This window comes from Haplochromis burtoni, unplaced genomic scaffold (genome assembly GCF_018398535.1).
Source record: "Haplochromis burtoni strain Fernald_Lab_line unplaced genomic scaffold, NCSU_Asbu1 Contig_91, whole genome shotgun sequence".
NCBI lineage: Eukaryota > Metazoa > Chordata > Actinopteri > Cichliformes > Cichlidae > Haplochromis > Haplochromis burtoni.
Genome location: NW_024582452.1, coordinates 1,285,248 through 1,309,200, shown reverse-complemented (window position 1 = coordinate 1,309,200; position 23,953 = coordinate 1,285,248). Strand labels below are relative to the sequence as shown.

General features: G+C 39.9%; 1 protein-coding gene across 5 annotated transcripts in view; it reads right to left on the bottom strand.

The window, feature by feature from the left end:
* dlgap4a (discs, large (Drosophila) homolog-associated protein 4a) overlaps positions 1-23,953 on the bottom strand; it is a 102,434-nt gene that overhangs the window by 9,186 nt on the left and 69,295 nt on the right. For 2 of the 5 annotated variants that reach the window (XM_005926204.3, XM_005926205.3), the window contains exons 2-6: positions 14,439-15,728; positions 13,928-14,163; positions 13,479-13,556; positions 12,773-12,920; positions 11,147-11,393 (exon numbers count right to left, since the gene is read on the bottom strand). In XM_005926204.3, the coding sequence (XP_005926266.1) occupies positions 11,147-11,393; positions 12,773-12,920; positions 13,479-13,556; positions 13,928-14,163; positions 14,439-15,659 (1,930 nt within the window). In that variant the 5' untranslated portion in view covers positions 15,660-15,728. The remainder of the gene's footprint in view (positions 1-11,146; positions 11,394-12,772; positions 12,921-13,478; positions 13,557-13,927; positions 14,164-14,438; positions 15,729-23,953) is intronic. The other 3 variants (XM_042222683.1, XM_005926206.3, XM_005926207.3) reach the window with 3 other exon arrangements.

Sequence of the window (23,953 nt, the reverse complement as noted above, 5' to 3'; positions counted from 1 at the left end):
AAATAAGATTCAACATCTTTCTTCAACAGAATTGCAGACTGCACAGATGGTACTTTCCTGAAGGAAAAAGTACTATAGCTTACTAGGGTATATTAGACTTAATAGTTACTATATACAGTAATGGACTTCTATACATCTTACATCAGATTAAAACTTTGGGTGTAAGATTCAGATAATTATTTATTAAAAGCTAGACATTTTAAATGAGAATAAGAAAGAAAAGTATGTCTTTGTGCCCCCTTTTCCCAGTTAATGCCCTACCTGCCCCCCTGGCTAAACTTTGCTAGACCCGACCCTGCACAGTTACCAGCTGTCAGCTACGTAGAAAAGGATCCTGGTGTAGAAAGTAATATTAAATACATTCTAACAACAGCTTATCAAGCTTAAACGTGCTGCTGTTGTTCAGCCGCTAGTTTCCTCTTTCTGGTGCAAAGTGGGCCAAAAACAAACAAGAGAACAGAAAAGCCGATCATTGATCAGCTTCATGACTAAAGTAGCAACAGGAGAGGGAGGGAGAGAGAAGAGGCAGTTGCTCCTTTTTCAGTATCAGTTGTTAAGCTTAACGTGGGAATGCTTTACAAACATTCAGAGATGAACTTACACACTTGCTTTACTTCTCTCTGGGATAACTTTCTCGGAGATGAAATGCCGGTTTGGTAGCGAGGCTCCAACTGCTCAACCAGACCACCGACAGGTCTCGCACGCCACAGCCGCTCTATCACGTGACACATACTGCTCCGACGTGCTAAGGTTATGAGCTGAGTTAAGCCATGTTACAAGTTTTGTGAGGTGCTTTCGTGATATTTAATGGATCGGATTACATTTTTTATTTCTCTCCGATATCCGATCCACTAATTTAGGTCAGTATTGGACCGATACCAATACGCAATATCGGATCGGTCCATCTCTAGTAAAAACACTGTTTGCCTTTAGCAGAGCACTTCTTTACATAAAGCTTCATATTCTGGCACTCCGAAACCCATGAACTATGCGCTTACAAATTCTTTCAAGGGAAACTGAAATGAGGCCTGAAAGTGGATTACCACTGAACTAAGACAATCTGACTCAGGGTGAAGGAATAGGAACGGTGCCTCTTTTTCTGTCAACAGTCTGAATGCAGGGTTGTGGTGCATGATATAGAATGAACTACAATATGAAAAAAAAGGGGAAAAAAGCAAGGAACCAGGAAAAACCACAGGCTTTCTACAAGAAATAAGGGGAAGCATGCTATTTAAACAGTGCGATAATCAGCAACATATGCCTCAAAGAGTTGCAAAATACACAGTAGCAAATGCTTCTGCCCACATACAGCATTTACTGACACACATGATGGATGAAATATTTCTTTAAAATTAGCTGACCAAGTAATTTAAAGCTCACCACTTTGAATCAATAATAAAAATGCAGTATTTATTCTACCGGTAGTGGTTTCAATTTAAATAGCAACCTATCACCCTGTAATTCTGTAGGCACTGCACTCCCATCATCAGCCTGTGACTCACAGAACCAGTAAAGCCCTTATTAAATCCCACAAACATACACAAACATGTCTGTGGATTGGAATCCACCCTATGTGTCACTCATGCAGCCCTGGCGAGCAGTGTCAAACTTAGAAACCATGCCTTCGTAGGAGCAAAACAGAACATTTATTATTTCCAAAGAAAGGCACTTCTTGTAGTACTCATAGCTTGGATGCATGAAATTCCCAAAGTTAATTGTGTCGTACTACATACAGAGTCACAGCATATGCCTCAGTTGCATTTGCTGGGTGACTGCACTGGGTCTTAACTGCACACTGCAATAAAATTGATCATAAGCCAAATATCTGTCAACACTTAACCACACATGTGCACTTTTCATTCAATTCAACAATAGCCCAATTTATAAGTAACAACAACAAATAAGTTAATAGGCCTTTACAAACATTCAGTCACAGTGAAGGGGGCTGACTGCAGATTGTTTACACCTCTTGCAAGTGGCATAACCTATTTTGCTATCCTTTGTCAGTATGTGATATGACAGTTGCCCTCATGTGCCTTCCCATATGGAAAAGATATATATAAAAATCTTATAAAGTTTGTATCTGTCTTGTGTGAAACTTGTATGAAAAGCATATAAGTGTGAAAACAGATATAAGATCCCTTGTAAAATTATATAATGAAACTTGTATGTTTTGGATACTTACTAAAACAATGTATGAAAGTAATGCGAAAGTGGCCACTTTCATGAGTAAATCATGTAAGCCTTATATGATTTACTCATGAAAGTGGCCACTTTCATGAGTAATCACATATAAGTTTTTACTATTTCTTTTCCATATGGGTTACTACAGGGGTAGTGCAGAGAAGCGATGGACGAGGTCTGCGATGCCTGAAACATTGGGTCAAGATCAGCTGATAGCCTGATGATGGTTTATCTTTGCTTCCAGAACTTCAGCCAGTGTATGACAAACCAAGAGCACCTCCAAGTCTAAAAAGCCCTGCTGTGCCTATTTGCTGTTTTACACATGTAAAAAACAAAACAAAAAGCTAAAGTAGAAGTATAAAGAATGCTATAGACTGTTACTTTTTTTTTTTCAAACTAGAAGTTGGACGTAAACTCATAATGGCCTCCCAAATATCTCAAACTTTGGAGCGTGTGCACGTATGAAAAAAACAAAAAGTAAGCACGAAGCTCTGTGTGGCCAAACTTAGTGCTGTGAGTGCGCCGACAGGGAACCAAAACAATAAAACCGCTGGATGGTTAGCTAAACAATGAGTTGAAACTCTTAAGTATCATAAAAACTAGGAGAGTTACACATTTTACTTACATTTCTCTGTAGATTCATCAACGCAAGAAATATATTTCAAGTTGTTTCCAATACTTAATCAAATACACCATTATTACTGTAATCATTGTTATAGTAAAACAAATTTTTCATTTAATAGTAGTTTCAATGTACCCACTTTGAATGGCTTAAAAGCTCAAACATTTCATCTACTCTCTTACTTTTTACATTTTCTATTCTTAGTCTAGCTATTTGAGACATTAAAAGCCACTAAGCTAACAGAACTCAGAAAGCCCATTGCCAGTCTGAAAGGTTATATGGACAGCAGGAGTCTTCAAGTCACTTATTTGAGGTGCTCTCTCTTACTCAGAAAACAATTTAGATCAATTCCAATGCTGTCAACACCACTATGATCATCAAACAATTCTTAAATTGCTTCCCTTATGAGAGCTATGCAGTCTCTGACCCATAATATGCTCTGGCTCCATCAGCAGGTCTGTCTGAGTGCTATCAGATGACCACTAATGCGACCTGAACACCAGCCTAAAACATCCACGTATATGACTGACTATTCTCATAGCTGTGTACTGATGCCATTAGAACTGTTTATTTATTTTTTTGATTTACTTTCTTATTTTAATTTAAGATATCTGGTGTGCCAGTTTGGGATTTAAGTTGTGATCACAGCTGATCTCATTTTGAGTTCTGACTTACAGTTTGATGTGTTAATTAGGCTGCTGCAGAGTGAACTTCAAGGGGAGAAACTGTGCTTTAACATTAGTTTCTACTGAAGCACCAAGTTCGGTGTACATAAAAGCAAAGCACACACCAACCTTCACAAACAATATTGTAGCCTATTGTGAATAAACCTTTCGGGACATGAGCCAAGTATCATGAAAAGAGATGGAAGCTCTGTCCAAGATTAGCCAGTGTTACTGCACAACAGACAGACAGACTGTGGGAGTCACAGACTGAAAGATTAGAGCAGGACACACGCTGAGCATGACTTCTGACGAAAAAACAAACAAACACTGTTCACATGTACAGGAAGGCATTCAGAGATTCAAAAAAATGAATTAAATCAAATAAAATAACCATTAAATGCAAAATGGAGCATCTGATCAAAACCAATTACATGTAAGCTGGAAATTAGTTTGAGTTTTATAACACATTTGAATTAGGCATGGGGTATCTGTTGAAATTATGGATATATTTACACAAGGGATTCTGCATCAAAAGGATCTTAGACGTCACAAAAGAGGAGGATATTTGAGTTTGAGTGTGTCTAGGCTTAAACCTGTTATTGTTTGAGGTACTCTTTGGAGGCGTGTCAGAGTTTTTAGTTAAACATTACCATAGCAGGATAACAAAGGAATTTCAAATGTTATTTAGAGAGAGAAAGCCTTGAACTTCTTAGACTTTTAAGGTCACATCAGGTTAGTATAATGTTCATGAAAACCAGCACTTGGAGTGAAGCCAGTCACCAACAGTTGATCTTTTCCTGCACAGTAGAGCTTAATACAGCCTACTGTAAGGTTTTCATGCAAATTTTAGTTTTTGTATATATTTAAATGACAGGTTGGTTTGCACTGTAATTTTGCTGGTTTCTACAGCTCCATTATGTGGCACGTATTAATTTTGTTACCACAGTTTTAAGAATCGGGTATGGATTACATAGTGCTTTTCCACAACTCTTTAAGAAACAAGGGCAACAGGCTTAAAGGTGTCAGTGAAGACACAGTAAATCACTGGGTAGGGCAGGCAGACTTCATGGGAGAAAACCATCTATTGAGAAGGAAAGGCAGCCAGCCATTAAACAGACAAAGCTTACATACTGATAGGAAAAGCAAAAGCGCTTACACAAAACACAGATCAACAGACTGCAACATCAAACCAAAAGTACATTATGAAAACAAACAGCTATGGGTTCATTAATACTACAGTTACAGGTTCTTCATTATTCTGTCTAGTATTATAAGATTAAATGTTCCATATAATTGTCTACAGACAAAAACATATCCAACTGTCCTACTACTGGAGATAATTTTCTACTGAATTGTCTGACATCTTTAAGGCCATCTGTGGTTCTACATCTGACCTATTGGAGTACGTCAACAGTCTGGGTTGGAAGCTAATCAGTTAAATCAAGGACGCATGCCACAAGTCTCTGAGATTAGCTCTTTCACAACTCCATAATTTTCACTGCAAAATACAGCACTCTCTTTCAAACTAATAATGACCAATTAAAAACACTAAGCTCTACATGAGTGAAGTGTGCCCCTTAGAAATATAACTGAAATAAATTAAACAACCTGAGGTTGATTTGTTTTTTTTTTTTACACAGAAACACATACATGATTGTTAGTGTCAGTAAACATGTTATGTCTGATGTCTAGACTAAACACAACTAAAATGTGTCTCAGTGTAATACACAAAATGTATATTACACTGAGACACATTGTTGTATTCAGCACGCAAAATACAACATAAAGTTAAAAATCAACTGTATTTTTTAGGAGCTGGCGATTTTGGATTGAACAAAAGTATTTCAACCAATGCGAAAGCAGTTCTCAGATAAAGGCATTCCATTAGAGCAGGAAATGGGACTGGCCTTTACTGTAATGTCCAACTGTGTTAACAAATAGCTCCACATTCATCATTAGAAAGCCCGTCTGCTGCTGACCTTATTGAGAAGCTACACTTGCTTTGCCATTCAGTCAAGAGATTACCTCATCAATGAGTGTGAGAGGAAGAGTGTGTAATACTGTGGAGAATGACTCATAGTCTGTCCATGATAAAACACAGCCACACCAAGTCTTGTTTAATGTAGTTCTGGATACAGTGAACACACCTTTTTTTCCTGAAGCTTCAAAGCCACCTAGTTTGATTACACCTGGTCACATGTTAAGCAGGATTTAAGTTTTTACTTTCTAACTTTACAATGGTAGTCAATTTAAACACTAAGTACGGTTACTGTGTTTCGCTCTAATGTTACAGTGCTGTATGTGCACATCCTAGTTGTTTCAGGGGTCCTTAAAAAGCCTAAGCAGAAGTGTCCGAAATGCGAAGCACTACTGAGTGCAGGAAGCTGATAAATTATTGACTGTGCCACAGGTCTTGAATGAATAAAGATGGCCCTTTGGACCAAATATAGCCACTTGTGCCAGGTGAGATAAAATCATTTCAAGAAGCTGGATTGTCCAGACAATTACTTGTTCCTTTCACACCACAGGACGTCTAGAAAATAAATATACCGGTACCATTACAAGTGGAGTCGACTTAAAAATTACCTAGTTTCTGTCAACAAAACAACACTATGAGCTTTAGTACAGCACTCACTTTCTGACCTATGGGGAAGCATTTTATAGTAGACCAATATGATTGTACATGTGGGTTCAGATAAACGTGAATCATAGCTTTCTTCGTGCCTCTGGACACACATCACTGTCACATACCCGGGATAAGAGAGAGCCGTTACCTCATCTAACGTTAATCCAAAAGACCACCGGGGAGATAAATTAAATACCCAATGAGCTCAATTTAAAGCACACTGAGCCGCTGAGCTTCTTTATCGTTTTAATTAACGATCTGTGGCAGTGGATTACGACTTACAACCGTCTCTAATAAAAACTTATTTGGAAATATAAGATCACTCACCCACACAACCCACTAGCCACGGTTAGCTAATAAACGGGCTGGTTAGCCAAACTAAGCCCGCGCCGGGATGTCCCTAACGGGCTGGTGACGGCTCCGCTACCGTTAGCCTTTGCTGCTAGCCAGTCCAGGGCTTGCCACGGCGTGCTATCACACAGGGTATTTAACGTTGAGTAATGCTACCCGGAGGCGCTGTATAGTTGATATCAGCGGGGCAACAAAGAGATGGCTTTTCACTCTAAAAACAGGCAGCCAACATTGCTGCTACTCGCCTTGCTCAAACAGCTTGTATCAGGGTTTCATCCTCTTTCTTCATCTACGTTAGCTAGCTAGTTAACCTACCACACCATTAGCTTACGTTAGCTCGCTGTTGCTAGCGTAGCAAACAGCAGCTGGCTGTCAGAACCATAACGCTCAACCGGGAAAAAGGTGACAAAGACCTTACTGTTAGTGGTGGACTCGGAGAAATCCTTATTTTCTGTTCATTCATGAACGGCGGACGAGATGGACACGGGTGTAGTGCCTGGGAGACACACAACGAACACTGTGAAGAAAAGATTTGTAGTACACGCCCTTGACGACGAGGATTGGAGTCCACGTTTTCTCCGTAACCGATTTCTCTTAACGATTGGACAGAGCCGGACCTCAAACTAATCGAACACGAAGGTGATTGGTTTATGTCTGGGTATTACGTTGTTTATGAATGTGTTCACGGTAGGTGCGCTTCAGTTTGTCTGCGGCGCCGCGGGAACGGACTTAAGTCTAGACATAAAAAAATAAGCACATATCCAGCATGTGGTGATCTATTGTTACCCCAACAAAGGGGTGAACTGAGCTATTTCCTCCTATGTCCCCCCTACTTTATATATATATTATAATTATTATTATATAGCCTTATTCTCCTATTACAATCATGATATAATGCTGTGATTTTAATTTAAAAAAAACCCTGCAAGAAACCAGAAAAATTAGTCTTTGAGGCAAGAGTACAATATAAATATAGGGTTTTCATATATAAGATTTTAATAGAATTAGGTACATGAAGCAATGAGACATGTGAATTGCAGTATATCAAATAGATACCCTAGACAGAAAACATTTCTAAATTGCTGGGTGGCACGTAGAGCTCAACCAACATTATCAGCTTATATTCATCTTTCACAGATATATATTGTATCGCTACACAGGTAAAAGTATTTGAAAAGTATTTCCCGAGTTCTTATTTTTTTGTATGATTGTCACAATTTTATGTTTCAGATCGTCCGACAAACCAATATTAGACATAGATAACACAAGTAATCATAAAATACAGTTTTTAAATTTATTAAGGGAAAAGAGTTATCCAAACCTACCCAATAAACTGTAAAACTGGTTGTGCCACCTTTGGCAGCAGTCAGGCGTTCGCAGTGACTAACAATGAGTCTTTCACATTGCTGTGGAAGAATTTTGGCCCACTTTTCTTTTCAGACTTGTTTTCTTCTTTTTTGTGCCATTGATGGTTGAACTTGTTGGTGTTGGTTCTCTTTCAGCATTTTCTGATAGAGATCAGAATTAATGATTCCATCCTAAAGCAGCAAAGCAGCCCCAGACCATTACACTACCACTGCCATGTTTGACTGTTGGTCTGATGTTCTTTTTATGTACTGATACTGTGTTACTTTTACCCTAAACAAACCTTCCAACAAATTCAACTTTTGTCTCAAAACTCCACAGAATATTTTCCCAAAAAATCTTGGGGATGATCAAGATGTTTTTTTCTTGGCAAATGAGAGAAAGAGCCTTTGTGTTCTTTTGGGTTAGCTGTGGGTGTTTTGTATCTCTCTGATGGATACCATTTTTGCCCAGTCTCTTTCTTATTGTTGAATCATGAACTCTGAACGTAAGTGGGACAAGTGAGGCCTGCAGTTCCTTAATTGACGTTCTGGGTTCTTTTGTGGCCTGGATGAGTTGCCGATGTGCTCTTGGAGTAATTTTGGTAGGCTGGCCACTCCTGGGAAGGTTCACCATTATTCCAAGCTTGCTCCGATTGTGGATGATGGCTCTCACTGTGTTTGACTGGAGTCCCAAACCCTTAGAAATGGCAATACCATTGTAACCCTTTCTAGTCTGAGGGATGTCAATGACTTTGTTTCTCGTCTGTTCCTGAGTTTCTTTATACTGTAATAATAATAACTGTGGAATGGTGTGTAGTTTTTAAGGTCTTATAAGCTACTTCACTTTGTCATACAGGTTTTATATAAGTGGTGTCTTGGTTCAACAGGTCTGCCAGTAATCAGGCCTTGGTATAGCTAATGAAATTGATGTTAGCTCAAAAAAATGTGGTTAATCACAGTTAATTAATGACTTAACAAGACGGGCAATAACTCTTTCACATAGGACCAGGTAGGTTTGAATAGCTCTTTTGCCTTAACAAATGAAATCATAATTTAAATATTGCATTTTGTATTTTCTCAGGTTATCTTTGTCTAATATTACATTTTGCTTGATGATTGGAAACTTCCAGTGGAACAAGTATATAAAAAAATAAGAAATCAGAAATGGGGCAAATACCTTGTCCTGACACTGCTGAGATGAAAACCTTTTCTTTACAGAACATAAAGAAGAAGAAAAAAAGATGTTTGTGGTCATTTAGAAAAAAAAAAGTCACATAGTTTGCTCAGCAGAATAGCTCCAGCGTCATTATTCAAGATCTTCATTATTTAAGATTAGATCTCTCTGCAGTACATGTAGCAGAGTAGACAGCTGAGCAGAGGTGATACAGAGTCAAGTTCTGCTCTTAAATTAGCTTGTTAACTATTTTTTAAAATACATTGAGTCCATATAGAGTCCAGCTTTTTCCCATTCGCATATGTACAGAAGCAAAAGTCAAATCAGATAAAAATTAAAAACATTAATAATCAGAAATTTTAGTCCCTAAAACTTTGATTCACTATTGACCTAAGAAAAATCCACCTGCCTCTATGTTGTAGTAGTTAACAAATTTGCCTTACATGTGAAAGATCCCTGTCTTGAGATCGCAAAGGGAAATAAAACCAGCCTCAGGATATCAGAGGCTTGTGTGTCCCTCATGCTGACCCAGATAAATCGGAGGGTGGCATCAGGGAGGGTGTAAAACTGCCAAATCAAACATGCAGATCTTTGTGGTGAATAGGTAAAAGTACCTCTAAAAGTATCTCGGACTATAATTAAATTTTTTTTAAAAAAATACTCATAAGTATGAATTTATGATTTAACATCAAAATCATATAGAACTCTTTAGAAGAAAAATACTAACCACACATCACAAGTCTGACACTTTTAAGCTACAGGGCAATTTGTTCAATAATAATAATAATACACAAATATATACACACATGCACCATAAAAACAGAAGTGAAGCTTGATTTACCGCATGAATTTACTATAGACACAGTAGATGTTTTTAAGAAATGTTCAGATTTTTTCTTCTTTACTGCAACAATGCTTGAACTGAATTGTAGGCGAAAAAATAGATAGTTTTCTTTGCTTATCTGCAAATCTCTCTATCTCTCTAAAACAGCATCTCTACCCTTCACCCTGTCAGCCTGGAGGAGTCATTAATGCGCACTTTTCCCTGAAAACATAACAATAATGTTACACATAAATGAAAAAAGATACAGAAAAAATGTGCCAAGCAAAATGTTCTTGAGTTTAGTTTTCCATCTAATAATGACTATGTGAAAGGTGCTGTACATCTTCCATCCATTTTCTCAGCGATAAAGAAGAGAGCAGCTTGCAATATCCAGCTGCAGACTGAATATGCTGCAAACTCTTATTGTTAAAGCATGAGTACCTTAATAACAAAAGCCCGTACTCTGGTAGATATGTGTTTATCTATTGCAATAAAACAAGAGGAATACTCTACATAGATCTTTAAAAGGATCTGCCTTCCGTATTTCTAAACCACAGTCATTTAAGTTTAACACTTAAACCCCATAGGTAAAAAGGTAACACATACACACAAAAAATTATTATAAATTTTACAAAATGGCTGGGATTTTTTTGCATGTGCTACCTTTTTACTTTACGTTTTTAACAATGGAAAGTAACCTACTATTTATTTGAATTATACCTATAATAGTTAAGGTGTACAGTATTGTCAAGACTATTATAATAGCAGCGCATGTGGTGTCTTTTGCATACACTAAATATACACAGTGAAATTGTTACTCGGTGTACTTTTCAAAAACAGTAAAACAAGTTGGATTTCAGGAAAGTGGCCTCTTCCTTTAAGGGGCAATTTTCCAGACAATACTTATTTTTGCTATTATGAAGCGGAGTAAATACAGCAGAAATCATCTGACCCTGAACCATGCTTGCTTTAGGCTCATACTTGCCATGATGCACTTTCTTCTACGCTCCTCTTTTTTACTCCTGATACATTTACCTTTGTCCTCTCTCCCATAGTTTGTCTTTCTTCTTCTCTATGCTCTTTCTCTCTTCTCATCTCCCAAGCCAGTGACCCTAGATGACTGCCCCTCCTTCAGGCTGGTTTGCTTGCTCACAGGGGATCGTCTGATTGTTGAGTTTTTTTCTCTAATATTGTAGGGTCTTTTCCTTATAGTGTAAAGCACCTTTAGGCCACTGTTTTTGTGAATTGGTGCTATATAAATCAATTTAAAAGGAATTGAATGACTCGAAGGTAATTTCAAATCTTTGTAATCTTATTGCAATCACTAAGACCACCTTCTTCTCTCAGGTACTCACTGGTGTTGGAGCTGTAGCTATAGCCTGGAGTGGTGGGTGGTGGTGACTCTGAATCCACAGAAGCTGTATCTTCATCCTGGGAGCAGCCTGCTTGGATGGCCCGCAGGTAGCTATGGCTGCGCGACCGGAAGCATGTAGGCGCAGGCAGATCCAGAGCCTCCACAGCCTGCGATTCCCCCTCACAGTACGGTGCAGAGTGCCCACAGCCCTGCCCGCATACCTGAAAGAACGTGTGCAGACTCACACGCTAAGGGCAGAGGGCAGACTGATAAACATGCATTAAACAGACCTATGTTTATGATGGAAAAACTGCTCAGATATAAAAATCTTACTAAAGTAAAACCAAAGCATCAACAGCAAATGAAGCCAAAAGAGATGTGGTAAAAATGTCCCTGTGGTCGTGTGAGGAGTTTCCTAAAACTGCTTTATACATTCAAGTATTTTATGCAGTGGTTTTAAAACTGGGTCTTGGGTGTCATCCAAAGACTAACAAAACAAATCTGTGGGGTTGTGAGATGAGTGATGGGGTTGGAAATAAAAATGTGGAAATTTGAAGTGTGTGGGCAGCAGTCTAAAAGTCTATACTAAGTAATAAAGCTGTAGGATACTTTAAAGAGATATGGCATTTTTAACATCTGTGTTCAGTGGTATAAAAATTGAATACACCTAAAACCTAGAACCAGGTTAATCGTTTTGTGCTTGCCTCAGGGTCAGTATGAAAGTAAATCACAATGCATTGTCTGAGTTGCCTAAAATAGCTTTCATTGTTGCATGGATTTGTGTTGTCACTGCACGATGGGAAAAAGCATTGACATCCGGCAGCAACTGAAATGTTTGATCAAGCGACATAAAAAGAAGCAGAAACAAGCATCAGCAGTTATTTTTATATTTGGCATTTCAGGACCAAATACGAAAGTGTTGTGGGTGGCATATAAACAAGAAAAATTAGGCCTGCTCATTCCAAAAGCTGTGCATGAGTACCAAGAAATCCTTTAGGTCCGACTGACTTTACCTCTGGCCTAAATCGAGTCTCTCTATCATTAATATTAAACATTTCATTTCCAAAGATAGTGATGCCATTCCTTCTCTATGAAAGGTATTTTTACCTCCAATCCTGCTGATGAAGATGTACAACAAGCTCCCTCAGGTTTTTACTGAGTCATATCTTCCACTCTGAAATTCTGCAAACACTCTGAGGCATCATTTTGATTCGTCAAGTTTATTCCCGACTGGTTTATTCATAAACCATCTCTGCAGTCTTATAGACATTCATTTAAATATTCTCTCACAATAGCTTCAAAATGTAAAGGTTGTGGCAGTCTATTTTATATACACGGGTTCTTGAAGTCAATCAAATTTATGCAATTTTAGAAATTTTAGAAGGTATGTATACTTTAAATATTGTTGCATTAAATCCAGCTTTAAATCTTTCCTTCATTAAATTAATATTTTAACTGTTTTCAAAAGACGATTGTTGGGTTTTTCGATTATTTTGTACACTGCTCACTTAAATAAAACTACTTCTCTGTGGGAACTTATTAATAAAAGACCCAATTCAAACAGAGTGATTAAAATTATCTTTGTCAATTATAACAACAATAAATAATAAAGAGATCATAGACATACCTGAGTGCCCGAGCCTCTGCCCAGTGTGCCAGAGCATTGGCTGAAATCATTGATCCTGTGGCGTGGAGGGGCCTCTAAAGGACTCACCAGGCAGTCTAAGTTATCAAGGCTCCGATTAGTGGACAGCTCTTTCAGGGACGGCAGGGTGCTGTGGAAGTGAACGTAATAATCAGCCTCTCAGAAGTCAGAGCCTGGAATAAGTAAGGGGCTGTGTTTAATTGATGATATCCAGGAGTAACCTAAACCAGGGAAATGTTCCCCTGGGTTTTTTCAAATTAAACACGACTGAGATGTGTGGATAGTGATGTGTACTAGTGCTTAAATAGCAGTACAGAGGAAATAACAATACAAGAGCAAAACTGCTAAATAGAATTTGAGAGATTTGAATTTCAGTTTCTTTTTAAAATTGTTTTCCTCTGTTCTGCCTTGCCGAGTTGGCGCCTGGTGTTAGTGAAAATGTGTGTGCAATAAGCAACAGGGTGTGCTGGAGTGATTTTCATGGAAAGTTTACATATTATGAAATCAGGACTTGAGAAAGTGGGTAAAAGTACTAACACGCCACTCAGGGTACCTGCAAGGTGAAAGATGGAACTGTGGGTGGAGAGGAAAATTACTGGCAGGGTTAGGCAAAAAAAGTGATGGAAAACAGTGGAAGGATCACTTAGGGTGGTTAGGGCCACACTGCCTGCCTCTAGGTTACACTGACCTCAGATGCTGCATAGAGCACGCACTTTGTAGAGGAGACCACAGATAATCCTCCCGCATGAGAGCGTAGCAACGAGGCCTGTCCGTTTGGATGTAGAGGTAAAACACATGGCAACAAGTTCACCGACTGCTTTTGCAGCACATAAAAATGGAATGTATATAGTTTCTTGTCCCCTTTCCTTAGACTGCATCTTTATCTCCAATGTATATCTTCTATGATCTTGTTTTGACCAAGTACTTTTGCACACACTGACATTTATTCATGACAGGATGCTGCCACCTGCTGACTACCTTTGGAGGCATGAGAAAAATACCCCTATAGCAAATACCCCTTCAGTGCCTGTTTATATTTTAATGGATGTAATGTAAAAGGGCACAAAATCAACAGTGGCAAAACAATGAGCATGATAAACAAGGTCATATTTTGACTCACTACACTGTGGGACTCACTTGCGTGGCGTCGGTGGCGGCTGCTGCTCACTCAGTGACTGCTGGGTGGCTTTCATGTAGCTCAGGCGACGAGCTGCAGATTTGGGCGAAGGTTTGGGGCTTCCTTCTGAGTCATCACTGTCCTCTACGTCTCCCATAGCTTTGACATAACTGCCACTGCGCATCCTTCGACAAGGGATCTCAGTTCCTTTGGTCTTTCCATGACCCAAAGTTCCTGCCCAGTCGCCCAGGGGGACCTGGATTATGCAAACAAATGCTTTGTTAAAAACTTTAAAATACAGGATAATACAGTATCCCTGCGTGCATTTCCTAGTATTTCGCAATATGATTGTGAGGATGTGCAGCAATGGCTTAAAAAAGGTGCTATGATTGTCACAACTTGTGAGAAACTCTGCAAATGTGACAATAAAGATTCCCGGTGCTCAAACATTAAAAAACAAGACATACACAGAGAAATTATAAACAGATCCATGCAAACTTCCAAAAAATGATGATGGAGATGAATACTCACAAGCCCTCCTACCTGAAGGAACTGTTGTGCCAAGTCTTGGTGGCATGACTTTGATTTAAGCATGGTCCTGTTGACTGTAGCAGAGCCCTTCTGCAACACCTGCCTAGCCTGGGTAAGTGTGAGAGTGGACCAAGAGCCCCTCTTCACCAGTGCATCGTCCTTGCTTCCCCTAGTTCTTTCTTCCTCTTCCTTGGATCCTACTTGTGTTGCTGGGCATGCCAGGAACTTGAGGTCACTGCTGCTTTTGGAGGTCTTGAGAGTATGTGCAGAAATTGTATTATAGCCCTGTGGAATATGTCTTGGAGGGGCCTGGCTGTCTGACACCGCTCTGCCAAGAGTCATCATGCTCAGTGGGTTGCGGTAACCTACAGCTATAGTGCCAGCTTTGGTAGTGTCAGTGTCCAGGGCATCATCTGAGCCCCAGAGGCCTAGTGTACTAGGTCTAGGTCTCTGCTTTTGCCCTTCAGTCTTAGCCCTGTCTTTACTTTTGCTCCTGCGGGTTGGTCTACCACTATCTTCACCACTTCCTGTAGTCCCAGTCATTCCTCCTGCAGAGCGCCCATTTAAGCTACCCTTGATTGCAGAGTTTTCCAAGGACTGAGACTTGGCAAACAGCTTTTGCACAGAATGCATGAGGTGGCGTATGCGTCCTGGGCTCTCACTGCGTTGCTTTGACATACGGCCTCTGTGGAACTGCAGTGTACTGAAGCCATCACGCTGTAGGGGCAGGTGCCTCTCTAGCTGATCCAGTAGGCTGGAAGGTAACCGGTTCATCTTTGCTGCTGCTGCAGACGAGATAGTGGCCGATCCACTGGTGATCATAGGGGCACCAGTCAGGCCCAGACCCAAGCCCATACCCATAGACAAGGATGTGGATAGTGCCCCTGCCCTGCTCCCCTGCCCAACTCCACCACCAGTAGCCATACAGGCCTGGGAGCAGTCAACCTGGTCAGTCTGAGAGGTAAAATGCAGACGAGGGAAAGTGCTGCTGTTGGACATCTGGCTGAAAGGCAGCAAGCAGTCAGGAGTCAAGGTGGTGGGGCTGGTGGGAGGGCACTGGTGGAGATGGGGGTCCAGAGTGCCATAGTGGTTTATAGTAGGGCTCAACAGAAATGAGCTGTGAGGGTCAGAGGTCAAAGGACACAGAGGCTTCTGGGAACAGCCCGCTGGTTCACACGAGTCAGACAGGTGACGACTGCGGTTGGCTCCTAACCCTTTCATGGTGGCTGAGGTATTGTCCTTAAAACATGTCTCCAATTAGCACGGGTCTACTGACCTGCTGGGCCCATTCTGCAATGCAGAAAAATGAAACACAGAGAAAACATCCGATTAAACAATAGAAATTCAAGTCTCTGCTGCTGATACTCAGTACATGCAGTCTGTTAATGAAAAGAGCAAATACAAACATGTCAAGACTTCAGGGCACATTTATGCCATATTTTTGTTATTTCCATTGACTGACTAGCTTTTCTTTCTTCTTTTCTTTTCTTTTTTTAACCCTTTTTTTTAGCTGCCCTTTCTAAAAGTAATGTTTCTTTTTCTTTTTAAAATGTACAGGTGTTTGTCCCATTCTAGGGATTGCTGACAGTCCACCAAGCCATTTGTGAACAATTTTAAGCTTCATAAAAGCATAGAAGTAACTCTACATTCCCATATTTAAAGCTAATGACCAAATTAGAGTTGGAGCACAATTAGAAGTGTTAATCCCTCTGTGTCCTTGGATTATCAGAGGAGTAATTGAAAAAAAATGTGTGGTGCATTTCACAGAAGAAACACAACAATGAAAATAATGTGGAAAGGAGATTACTGTCCTCTACAGCACTGTAAGTTCCTGCATACTGTAAGTTGATTAAAACGACACACCACTAGGTGGAGCACCAGTAGCAAGTGCCCACATAACAGTGTGTTGCTTGAGGGGAAATTTACACACACATTTTGTATTTGGCTCTTAAAGTACACTTCAAATTGAATATATCAAACTTTAACGAAGTATATGTGCATGAAATATTAAAACAATCCTACTACGCGCTAGAAAATTTATTGCCATTTAAACGCTCTGAACACTTTATAAGCAGTTTTCCTTCAATCACTGTCTCTATTATTCTGCCGCTGAATACATAAGTGCAATAGAGCCTCAAGATTGAAAAAACAAAAGACAGTAAATCACATATTATTCACAGGGAATAGAAGAAGCTATTCAGCTTACTGTATGAATTGTTTCAGCAAAGCAGGAAACTAGACAGCCAAGGGCCCAATATAAGACATCATTATGATGTACAGCCAGGAGATACTACACTGACAGTGCATAGGAGAACGATTTTGTGACTCATACATGTAAATGAGCTTTATATTTAAGAAGCACCATTTGTCTCCAAAGCAGGAAATAAACCCTCATTTCCACAAATCATTTTTGGTCCTTTGCCATCCTCTCAAATCTACTTACTGTACTAGGAATTGTGATTCTTTCTTTTCTAACTAAAGGGAACAATAAATCTTCCCTAAAGCTCACTAAAAGAAGAATTTTGAGACAAAGCAAATATTTTGCGGTTGCACTTCAGAGGAAACTATACTGGGTACAAGCGGAAATAAACACAGAGAGCAATCTGAAATAAAACTTCACTCTAATGCCCATGTCACAGCTATAACCAGCAAACTGACAGGGGATGACAGCTCTGATGTGTAGCTAATGGCTGCTTTTTCACTGCCTTTTTGGGGTAACACTAAATCTAATGTAGCCTCCTCGTCAATAATAGACACCACAGTTTCCAGTGCAACAACGATAATTTTAACACAGCACTTCATCATCTATTGCATAAGATGTATCTCTGTCATAAAGTGCCTCAGCAACACATCAGCAGGATGACCATAAGCAGAAAAACAGACACACAATAGAGAGCAAATCAAGGAAAGAGAGATATTTGAGTGTGACTGTCACGTGTGTCTTCTATCACAGGTTTATTCATCCTCAAAGCTCACTATTCAAAGACAGTAATATTGCATCAAGGTTATGAAAACTCATAATTCACAAAGCAGAAATCCATGTTGCATTAAATTCGCTCCAACAGATGCTGTCTGTATCAGAGTGGAGTGACTCACCGATCAGTCAATGGTAAGAGCCCTCTCCCACAGCAAGCATGAAATCTTGCCTGGGAGCTGAATGCAGAATGTTAACTGCACACATTTTCATTTTGCTGTGTTGGTTTGTCACTTCTTACATCTCTCCGACCTCCCATACACAATTTACAGTGAGGGAGCAGCCACTTATCTGAGTCAGTGTTCCTGGACGGGCGCAGCAGTGTGCTGACAAATACACCAGCGTTTTACAACGGCGCAGCCTGCTGTAATTCATTCGCCTGAGCTGACTGTAGCCCCACGTGTTCGCGTCCTGTAGGTGCCACTGCTGACAAACTGACACACACCTACACACGCTGGCACACCGACACACACAGAAACGTGCTAATTCGCCCACCTACCCATCCACCGCACCAACGAAACCCTGTCAAGTGTTGAGCATCACAGGGGGAAGATGAGAAAGAAATACTGTTCACAGTTCATGTAACTCTGTCGCAGGTTCAGTGCATCTGTCTGTCTGTCTGTGAGATGGTGGCCAGAAGGCTACTGCATAATTACAAGGTGAATGAATCCTTAGACTGCAATGAAGATAGCACATTTAAGACCCTGTTTCACATGCTCACACACTACACGGGTGTAGCAGTGACTGGCTGAATAGAGAACTGGGTGTCACAGGGTGACGGAAATGTCTTTAACTAGCATTTCCAGGTACTGTGTTGTCATTCAGTATCTAAGGTGTGACCTGTCAGTGTTATACTAGCTACAGCTGTAGTCTGCTTAGGTAGTGTGGTAAGTGATCTTACAGTTCTTTGAGTATCCTGGTCCCATAAGGGTTTTGGAAGTGAACTATGGAAGGCCACAACCGTCATTATATATAATATGAAAAGAGATGTGACACACAGAATGTGTTGTTTGTGATAATTGGCTTTAATTGTCAGAATGTATGAGAGTTAGAATGGTTGAGAGAGAAGTATAGTACAGTATTTCTGTATTTGAAAAAACACCTGTAAGTCGTGCATGTTATCTTCCTGAAACCCCAGGCCTCATATTACATTACATTTTGGCATACTTTGTTAAACTTTATTGTATTACACTGTGAAATAAACTTGTTGTATCCATATGAGGACATGCTTTTGTTTAAAAAACAATTACTTCTTTTTCAAAGATGACATTCAGTTTTTATACTTATCCGGTCCAACTATCCCCAAATAGCTGGGAGAAATTAAAAATAAATCCCAAAGGAGAAAAGAAAAAGTGTTTTGAATGAAAACACAGAATATTATTAAAGAATCTTGCTCAAAAGCAAATGAAGTTACTTGATAAATGTATGGATTTAATGTAAAACTAAAACGAACAATATGCTTAATAAAACAAAAGCTGTCCCTAGTGATTTATACACTGGATATATGTTGGCTCATTATAAAATGAACATTTATAATCATCTTATGTGTAAATAGCTTTTGAGGAAAATCACATTAGAGCTGTTGAGCAGATATATTGTGATTTCTTTACTAGAATATAACAAGAAAGTAAATTTGGTTTTAAATTCAGATTCTCAGACTTAATTTGCTCCTTTTATGTAAAAAGCATGTTTTAAACCAGCTCAGGCAGTACCCAGCTTCTTGTGCTATTACAGCTGGGATACACTCGAGCCCACCCTCAACACTGAACCAGATAAGCATTTAAGAAAAAGAATGGGCAAGTGTTTACAGTAATATTATTTACCTTAGGCTACTTCTCAAAACAGAGAAAAAAATCAAGATAAAACAAATCACTACACTGAAAGTGAAATAAAATTGCTAATTTCCTTACATTGTGTGGACAGAATAAATACTCAGTTATGTAAGGAAAATGGTTAAAAATGTCAATTGCTTATGTTAGCATACCAAAATGTAAAGACCGAACTATTATATGTATTATCACACAAACAGAACAAAAAGGCCAGCAAATGATCACAACATCTGGAGCTTGAAAGTTTACAGTTAATAATATTGTCCCTGCTAGTGACACAATAAATGGAATATTATTTTATTAGAGTTGATAAATATATGTATATGATTTATTTATGTATTTTCCTAGAACAAAGATAATTTGGGGAGTCTTCAATGACTAGTCAGTCATTGGTAAGTTCAACACAGTACTCTGGCAAAGACAAAAATGCATAATAATTAATTCAGTTAACAATTAACCGACTGCTCATTTGAAATATAATATGTCCACTCCTCCAATTTTCTTCCATCCAGATTGGGGTTGTAAGGTAGCTGAAGCCCATCCCAGCTGTCCCACATGCAGTGTTGGGGAGTAACGGAATACATGTACCACCGTTACGTATTTAAAATACAAAATATGAGTAACTGTATTCCGTTACAGGTACCATTTTAAAAGTTGGTATTCAGAATACAGTTACTTTGTTGAAATTAATGGATTACACGGCGGTATTTTCCTGTTTCATAAGGCTATGAACTCCATATTTTTGGAGACAAAACACGCATTAAGAGGCTCTAATGTCTGTGTCTCAACCTTGCGGCCCATGTCACCTCTACTTGCGGCCCGCATAATGACGTGAAGAAATATTTTAAAAGATTATTCACAAAATGATTTAATATGAAGGCAATAAGCAGAGTGTTACAGGCATAGCCCTAAAGAATGTAGCCTCATGGGTAGTGTAGTCTGTGCTGCAGGGAGAATGGACTGCCATACCCGTTATGTGTCTGTGAGCGCGAGGAGGGAGAAAAAGGTGAGTGGAAAAGTACGAGTTATCACCGAGCAGAAATTATATATAATATATAATGTATATATGTATATACAAAGTTGACCCAGACAACCAAGTAAAGCTAGTTTTCAGCTACGAACCCGACACGGAACCCGACGTATTAGCCAGAGGTCCCTTTACTACAGTTCGGAGCCGCGGACCTTTTTTATATACACCCGGAATAGTTTTCTATACAAGATCGCTGCAAAAAGTGCAGCCTTATCTAATGTCAACCTACTGTTACTCATTTATATTAAGATTTAAAAATCTAGTTGGTATTGGTATGGCGCGTAACCTTCAGTAATAGTAATAAATCACACAGCAATAGTACATTCATGTGGTTGTAAAAGCATGATAATATAGTAAGTAATCCAAAGTATTCAGAATACGTTACTCTCATTGAGTAACGTAACGGAATACGTTACAAAATACATTTTGGGGCATGTAATCTGTAATCTGTAGTGGAATACATTTTAAAAGTAACCTTCCCAACACTGCCCACATGTAGTGGGGCAAATGCGTCACACCTAAAGTCAACGCAGAATCCCTAATAAGGCTAACACAATGTCTTTGGATTATGTGAGAAAACCGTAGCACCAAGACAGAAACCACCCAGGTACAGAGGCCACATGCAAACTCTACACATGAAGACACTAACTGACCAGGAAGTTCTACCCAGAGGCTTCTTGTTGTGAAACAACAATGCTAAGCAGTGCGCCACTGTGCTGAACTCAGGTAAAGAGAATACACTTTGCTCATATTTTTCTTCTGCCGTCTGAAACCCCATTCTCCCTGTGACAAATCACACAGCCAAAAACCTATCGTCTTTTTTATCAGCTAAAGCAGACTGAAGAATCACCACCTATTCTCCCCAGACTGCAATATACTGCTGAAAAGGTTAAAAGAGCTAAACTGGAGAGACTTTAAAAAGCACTGGGATGTTACACGTTGAAGCTCTACAACGTGTAACATTGAGAGTTCATAATGAGTGCTAAAGCTGGCTTCATACTGGGAAAATAAAATGAGTTTAGTATTCATGCACAAGTACTGAAAACACACTTAAACTCCTATTGTCAGGGTCCTGGGTCTGAGCGACCCAGGATCCCTGGGCAATCATGGACTGGTGATATTATATGTATTTTTGGTGTTGCTGCTGCTCTTCTCCATGCTTGTAGATGTGAGTGTGTGTGTGTGTATGGGTGCAGGTGTGTATGTACACTGGTTTACAGGCGCCTTCAGGCCTGGTGGGTGTGGCCCGGCTAGGGGACTGGCCACACCCGAAGCTACACACCTGCCGCTGATCAGGGCTCGTCGGGGGAGCTACTAGGAGAGTCTTGGAGCTCCCACCGACGCGGGATCATTTCATGAGACTCCACGCTGGGCAGACACTGTGCGATTTTTTCAGTCGCGCGATACAGCTCCTGCTCAAACTGTACGGTTGACTCGCAGGGGTTAGAAGTTCATAGGTCACGATGCAGGTCTCACACTATACGGCCCGATGCTCTGATGCGACCTGAGTGCTCACACTGTGCGTCCATAAAATGAAGGTTATAACAGAAAATCTGTCGCTCGCGCTCTCTCTCTGTCTTTCACTCACACAGACACACCACCACCATCAACTTTGCTAAATTGCTAATGAAAAACATTGATCAGGCAGCTGTGATTGAGCAGCGATGTAAATCCAACTATTTTCACGGTTGTTGTGGTCGTGATAATTTTGTGAGGCCACATCGAAAAGGCTCGGATGAGCTTTCCAAAGTTCTACAAGTTGTGCCTCCATCGCTTGTGTCCAGATCACACGCTGCACTGCCGTGCTGCTCCGTGTTTTTCGCTGACATTTGTGTTTGCGCGTGCGCAGTGTGACAAACTGCGGTGACGCCCTCACGACGGACCAAGCGATTGATGATCGGGAGCTCGTCGTGAGGTGTCAATCGCTTCTCGTTACCCCACGTATACTACACGATGCACGACGCACGATGAAGGCCAAAATCGGGCCGATCGCCAAAACGGTCGCACGACTCAAAAATCGGCTCAAAATGGGCCAAAAATCGCACAGTGTAAGCCCAGCATAAGCCCGGCATTAGTCTTCTGCTTAGTTAAGTCTGTGAGTGTATGCCTACTGGAATTGAGTGTCTTGACGGCTGCCTCTGTCATTTTCCCCTCAGGAGGAGCGTGGAACATCGGGGGTCAGCAGGCACGGGGTGTGTGTGGACACACGAGATTGGAGAACACGGAGCACGGACTTTTTGGGAAGACACGACACGGGAGAGCACGGGGATTTACTGTTATTGTTTCCATCACTGTAAATAAACGCACAGTTTATACACAGAGCACCGCGCCTGGGTCCTCATTCCCCATATCCCCACGGTCTGTCATGCCAAACCGTGACACCTATTATGATAAACTAGATTTCCCTGCTTAACGAATTTGCAGACAACAATTCCGTTTTATTTTTGGCCACTTGGGTGCTGCAAGAACAATCTGTAAACACGACATTGACATATTATCACCTTTTAAGCTGATATGTTGAACTTGTTAGCAAACAGTTTCCTGTTTACACAGCCTGCAGACACAGTACAGAGCAACATTATCCTTCATTTGGCGCTGTGCCGCTGGCCACCTGACAAATTTAAGAGCAATATTCGCTCTTCTTAAACAACAATTTTATCTCAACTAACTCTTGAGGTAAATAGCTGCTAAATGCACAGTTATGATAGCAGCTGGTTGGAAACTGCTTCTGTTTGGTGCTCAGCAGGTATAGTCAGTTTTTTATGAGCAGTGGGAGTGATCTGGGGGGAGCTGCAGACTCAGGTTATAGCTCTGTGTGGCTTAAGCTGCTCCATTCACAGTATACATAATCATTAGACTCAGCACATACTGATTACAGCTGCTTTAAATTCACTAAAGGATTTTCATTTCAAGTTAGCTCTCTGTTCGAGTTAAAAAACAAAGCTACAGACTCAAGAAGCCACTTGAGTCATCAAGGAAGTTCAGTTTGAATGCAGTAACACTGACAGTGGCTCCATTCTCTCACCATGGTAAATATTATAAATAGTGTTGATCGTCTGAACTGTTGTACTTGGAGATATATTGAAAAGTGGTTCAAAAGATTTAGAAACATTAATATAACCCATTATATTTTAAATTGTACTAAAATAAACAGTGACAAACAGTTAACTCTGCACTGTTGGAAGATAGGATCCAGGGTTCAGATGTCCTATATAGAGACAGATTCCCATCCTTAAGTAAAATTTTAATCAGTCAAGGCTCCTCTCTGGCTGATTTATTAAAGTATTCCTATTATACTGGCTGTTACTGTATGCTGTGTGCACACGCGTATATGCGATTTTTTGAGTTGGCCCCGATACAACATTGCTCTCTCATGGTATTGTGTTGGAAAATCAAAGCCAGATGACAAACAATAAACAAGCTCAAATATTATCAAGGCTGCAGCTTTGCAAACATTGTTGGAAGACGTCAGTGACTTCCCAAATACCTTGTATTAATGTTATTTTCAGAGTAGCTTATCAAGAGAAAAATAAATCACAGTGGAGAAAAAATGTTTTTAGGATTTTTTAGGATCCTTTAGATTATGCATCAGACTTTTCTACCACTAAATTAGAGATGTTTTTGATATTCAGAGAACTCCTGCTCAAACAAAATGAAACAACTTCAGTTATTTAATATATAT